Raw genomic sequence first — 6000 nt, forward strand, 5'->3', positions numbered from 1 at the left:
AGGAACACAGAGAAGTTGGAAATTTTTTGAATCTGAGGATATGTGAAACAAAAACTGCAGCAGCAGCAAAAAAAGACACCCAAACAAAGGACAAAGCTATCGTAAAGAGTATGCCAGAGGCTGTGAAACAGAAGACGCTGAGAAGCACAAAGAAGGACGGTTTTTACTTTAAAAACTGGCAAATTTTAGAAGTCTGATTCCTTAAAATAAAAAAGTCCAATTCCAAAACAACCTGAAACATCAATAAGCAAATCCCTGAGCATCCCTATCTTCAGGAAATAAAACTAAACAACACTAATGTGGGTAGATGTAAAGAGAGAAAGGCGGCCAGGTGCAGTGGCTCACACCTGTAATCCCAGCACTTTGGGAGGCCGAGGCGAGCGGACACCTGAGACTGGGAGTTCGAGACCAGCCTGACCAACACGGAGAAACCCCGTCTCTACCAAAAATACAAAATTAGCTGGGCATGGTGGTGCATGCCTGTAATCCCAGCTACTCCGGAGGCTGAGGCAGGAGAAAAGCTTGAACCCGGGAGGCGGAGGTTGTGGCGAGCCGAGATCGCGCCATTGCACTCCAGCCTGGGCGACAAGAGCAAAACTCCGTCTCAATAAATAAATAAAGAAAGAAAGGCTATACATGGATAAACTATTTGGATTAACCAATAATGAACATTATGTATTATCTTACAATCATAAAGTAAGTGATTTGGACAGGGAAATTGGATGGTGATGGGCTATTAAGGTTAACAAGAGGAAAACCAGTATTTTTTTAGAGAAGGCTTTCTAGTGGAGGTTAAACTCCAGACTGGCCAAATAGCAACAGGAGCTTAGCGGTGTTCCAACCAACCACAGGAAAATAGCTCAGAGGGGGAGTGAACTGATTATATGAATGGGGCATTGAGTAAGGGAGCCTGAGAGAAGAAAGGGGAATCGTCAAGGGGAATAAGGCTGGTTCAGAGTGCACTAAAGTCTCCACACTGGAGACAGGGTAGGAGGCAGCAAAAGAGTGCAAGAAGAAAAAGTACAGTAGTTTCTTCATTTATCTCGACAGGAAAGTTAAGGACTAGGGGTTGCACTACCTGGAAAGCTAGCAAACAGGGTTGCCCTGGGAGTGAAAAATTTCCAGAGAGGGCCCCTCCTGGAAAAACGCAGCCCCGGTGTTCCCTGATCTCCTGGCTGGGTACCATCGGGCAGTGGACTGGAGAGGCGCAGGGATGTTTTAGGCAGGTGTCTCTTGGGTGTTGGCGTGGACTACACAGCGGAGGTTCAGCCGCGGGACTAGCATTGAGCGACAAGCAGGCGGCGGCGCGTGCAAACCACAAGACTTACCTTACTGTCATCCATCTCGGCAGACAGGCCGGCCTGGCCAGGCACTCCCTCCCGGAGCCCTCCCCCGGCTCAGCCGGCCTGGCCCGGCCCCCGCCCCGAGGAAGAAGGGGATATGGTTCTGGCTGCCTCCTCCTCTCGCCTAACAGTTCGCTTCCCTGATGCCAGAGTCACGGGGACGAGGGACCAGTTCAGGAATGGCAGAGCGGACCCTGGAGGCGGCCCCAAACGCCTCCCTTCGCCGCCGCCGCCTCCTCCTCCCCCTCCATGACAGTCTCTGGGTGTTTACAGACGCTCTGGAGAGCCGCCGAGACCGGAGAGTGGGCGGGAGCGCCGCACGCGGAATGGCCCCTTCGGCTGCCGTAGCACCGCGGCATTCTGGGAATTGTGATTTTTCTTATCACAGTCTCTGCGCTGCTGACTGGAAAAAAAACTACAATGTCCACATAGCCTCATTAAGGGGCAGCTGTTTTCCTTTTGCCTACTAGCTAGCGCTGAGGAGGCGGGGCTGGGCTGGAGGCCCAAAGTGCGCCTGACCTAAAGTTTTGGCTCCTAAGTGCCAGGGCCTGGAATGGCGGGGACGGGAGTTTGGGGCTCTGCGGAGGCAGCCCCGAAGGCGGGGTGCCGGAAGCAGGCCCTACTCTGGGACGCTGAGAAAACCCTAAAGGTTCTTTATTTTAAGAAAACGAAAAACAAAAACTAAGAATGTAGAATAGTACAGCTACTTTGGGAAGAAATTTGGCAGTTCCTCAGAATATTGGCCACTCCCATACCTAAGAGAAATTAAAACGAATGACTACACAAAAACTTGTATATAAATGTTCTTTCCTAGCAGCATTATTCATAATAGTCAAAACGTGGAAACAACGCAAATGTCCATTACTGGATGAATGGATAAACCAGTGTGGACTATACAAATAAAGAAATACTGGCCAGGGGCAGTGGGTCACGCCTGTAATCCCAGCACTTTGGGAGGCCGAGATGGGAGGATTGCTTTAGCCCAGGAGTTCGAGACCAGCCTGGGCAACATAGCAAAACCAGTCTCTACAAAAAAATACAAAAATTAGTCGAGTGTGGTGGCACATGCCTGTAATCCCAGTTACTGGGGAGGCTGACATGAGAGGATCACTTGGGCCTGAGAGGCAGAGGCTGCAATGAGCCGAGATTGCACCACTGCACTCCAGCCTGGGTGACAGAGCCAGACACCGTATAAAAAAAAAAAAAAAGATGAAAGAAGGAAGAAGAACAGAAGGAGAAGAAGAAAGAAGAAGAAAGAAGGAAGGAAGAGGAAGAAGAAAGAAGAAGAAGGAAGAAGACCCATATAGTAAGATTCTGTCTCTAAAAAAAAAAAATTTAAAAATTAATTGGGTGTGTTACAAAAAATTTTAAAAATTAGTTGGGTGTGGTGGTGGTGCTTGTAGTCCTAGCCACTCGGGAGGCCCAGGTGGGAGGATCGTTTGAGCCCTGGAGTTGGAGGCTGAAGTGAGCTGTGATCACCACACTCCAGCCTGGGCAACAGAGCAAGACTCTTGTCTCAAAAAAAAAGGAAAGAAGTATTATTCAGCAATGAAAAAAAATGAAGGCATATACACACTACAATATGTCTGAACCTTGAAAACTTGATGTGAAGTGAAAGAAGCCAGACACAAAAGGCCACATATTGTATGATTCTATTTATAATGAAGTGTCTGGAACAGGCACATCTAAATAGACCAAAAAATCCATTAGTGGTTGCCAAGGGCTAGGGTTGAAGAATGGCAGGGATGGAGGGATCCTGGAAAGGAGAGTGACGGTTAATGAGTACTGGGTTTGTTTTGAGGTGATGAAAATGATCTAAAATTCAGCCGGGCATGGTGGCTCATGCCTGTAATCCCAGCACTTTGGGAGGCCGAGGTGGGCGGATCACCTGAGGTCAGGAGTTCGAGACCAGCCTGACCAACATGGAGAAACCCATCTCTACTAAAAATACAAAGTTGGCTGGGCCTGGGGGAGCATACTGTAATCCCAGCTACGCGGGAGGCTGAGGCAGGAGAATGGCTTGAACCCAGGAGGCGGAGATTGCAGTGAGCTCAGACCATGCCATCGCACTCCAGCCTGAGCAACAAGAGTGAAACTCTGACTCAAAAAAAAAAAAGAAAATGATCTAAAATTGATTTTGGTGATGGTTGCACACCCTGTGAATATATTAAAAACCACTAAATTGTAGTTTAACTGTAGTTAAACCACTTTAAATGAGTGGATTATATCTCAATAAAGTTATTTTTAAAATAACTGGCTGTGTCCTCATTTAATAAAGTCAGTGAGCTTGTTTTTACTGTTGTTTTTGTTTTGGCCTACCTCGGGCCTTTGAGAACTTGACAAAGATTGCATATTTGTCAATGCCGCTCCTGAAGAGCCCTTTGGCTCACACCTCTTCAAAGACTCACAGAGTGCTTTGTCAACCCTTGCAAAATCTAACCGAGGTAGAGTTCCCAGATTTAGCAATATAGACACAGAATACCCAATTACATTCTAATTTCAGATAAACCGCAAATACTCTTTTAGGAAAGTATGTCCCAGGCAACTATTTTTTTTTTTTTTTTTTGAGACGGAGTCTCGCTCTGTCACCCAGGCTGGAGTGCAGTGGCGCGATCTCGGCTCACTGCAAGCTCCGCCTCCTGGGTTCTCGCCATTCTCCTGCCTCAGCCTCCCGAGTAGCTGGGACTACAGGCGCCCACCACCACGCCCAACTAATTTTTGTATTTTTAGTACAGACTGGGTTTCACCGTGTTATCCAGGATGGTCTCTATCTCCTGACCTCGTGATCCACCCACCTCGGCCTCCCAAAGTGCTGGGATTACAGGCATGAGCCACTGCGCCCAGCAGGTGTATTAACTTCTAAAAGTACAGTGTAAATCCTCAAGGACTTTATAATCCAGGAGGTGACATACAGAAAACTTAGATCATTCACTAAACAAAGCATCTGGTGAAAAATAATACAAATCAAGTTTAATATCTATGTGCTGATAAGTTGAAGGTAAGAGGATGTAAAACTTATGGTGGGCAGGGAAAGCTGTGCATCAGACTGATTAGAAGAGCAAACACAGCAAAGTGTTTTTTAAGTGGTTAGGGGAAGAATGTGCTCTCAGCATCCTGGGTGTGTTCTATATCCGTGGTTCTCAATCTTTTTTTCCTATACCATCTTCTCAAAAAGAACCTCCAAGGCATGCAATTCCTTTAAAAAACACATATATTTCTCCTCTCTTCACTCCCTCCCCAACACTCAGAAACACATTTCATATACTCTCAGACACCCCACATAGAGGCACTGTTGGCCTATGTTGCATCAAGCCTCTGTCACTGCTGTGGAGTTTCTTGTAGTAACTTTCTAAGTAGCATGGTGCACATCCACTCCTAATGGGTCTGCATGCCTCCATGCCCTCATCTATCTGTCTGCCTCCTGGTCCCCTTACCGCTGGGTACAAGTGTCTAAACAGAGCCAAGATGATCATGTTACTCCCTGGGCCACATGGGTCTTCTTGGGCTCATATCCCCTGGGGAACATCACAGAGAAAGAATGCTCATTAAAATAGCTTGTTAGGCCCCAGCTGACTTTCCATTTAGTTTGACACTTTTTTTATTTTCTTTTTTGAGGTGGAGTCTAGCTCTGTTACCAGGCTGGAGTGCAGTGGCAGGATCTCGGCTCACGGCAACCTCTGCCTCCCGGGTTCAAGCAATCCTCCTACCTCAGCCTCCCAAGTAGCTGGGATTATAGGCATGTGCCACCATGCCCAGGTAATTTTTGTATTTTTAGTTGAGACAGGGTTTCACCATGTTGGCCAGGATGGTCTCAATCTCCTGACCTCAGGTGATCAGCCCACCTTGGCCTCCCAAAGTGTTGGGATTACAGGTGTGAGCCACTGCACCTGGCCAGTTTGACATGTTTGAGTCTGAAAATTTTAAAACTGTCCAACCCTTTCCAAACATCCATTGGAAATGAAAAATGTCTGATGCAATTCTGGAAATTTTTGCTAGATCCATCTCCAATAAAATCTAGAAATAGCAATTTTTTTTTTAAAGGCGTACCAAGGAAAAGACAAAGATGGGCTGGGCGTGGTGGCTCATGCCTGTAATCCCAGCACTTTGGGAGGCCGAGGCAGGCAGATCATGAGGTCAGGAGATCCAGACCATCCTGGCTAACACGGTGAAACCCCATCTCTACTAAAAATACAAAAAATTAGCCAGCCATGGTGGCAGGCCCCTGTAGTCCCAGCTACTCGGGATGCTGAAGCAGGAGAATGGCGTGAACCCAGGAGGCAGAGCTTGCAGTGAGCCGAGATTGCACCACTGCACTCCAGCCTGGGTGACAGAGCGAGACTCCATCTCAAAAAAAAAGACAAAGATGGCCATGAAATCTACCATGGTAACTTCTGACCCATCTTACCACACATCCTAAACTTGGGGAAGAAGGTATCCCATAGTCATCCTAGAAATGCCCATTCATAACTTCTCTGTCTTTGGCTTGTCTTTTCAAAGAATTGATCATCCATGGCTGGGTGATAAAAAGTTTTAAACGCAGCATGGTTTGTACAGTGAATTTGAGAATAGTTCAAATCATGACACAGAGACTGAGAAAGGAAAGGAGAAAAACTATTCAAAGTAAAAAACAAACCACTAATTGAAGAAAGGTAGGGGG

The 6000-nt window shown here is 46.9% G+C and overlaps 1 protein-coding gene across 1 annotated transcript in view; it reads right to left on the reverse strand.

The window, feature by feature from the left end:
- The window catches only part of CREBL2 (cAMP responsive element binding protein like 2), a 31889-nt gene extending 30200 nt beyond the window's left edge, over positions 1-1689 (reverse strand). Inside the window, exon 1 of the mRNA XM_003265515.2 lies at positions 1329-1689. Within this exon, the coding sequence (XP_003265563.1) occupies positions 1329-1343 (15 nt within the window). The 5' untranslated portion in view covers positions 1344-1689. The remainder of the gene's footprint in view (positions 1-1328) is intronic.
- Positions 1690-6000: the final 4311 nt, after the last annotated feature.

This window comes from Nomascus leucogenys, chromosome 23 (genome assembly GCF_006542625.1).
Source record: "Nomascus leucogenys isolate Asia chromosome 23, Asia_NLE_v1, whole genome shotgun sequence".
Lineage (NCBI taxonomy): Eukaryota > Metazoa > Chordata > Mammalia > Primates > Hylobatidae > Nomascus > Nomascus leucogenys.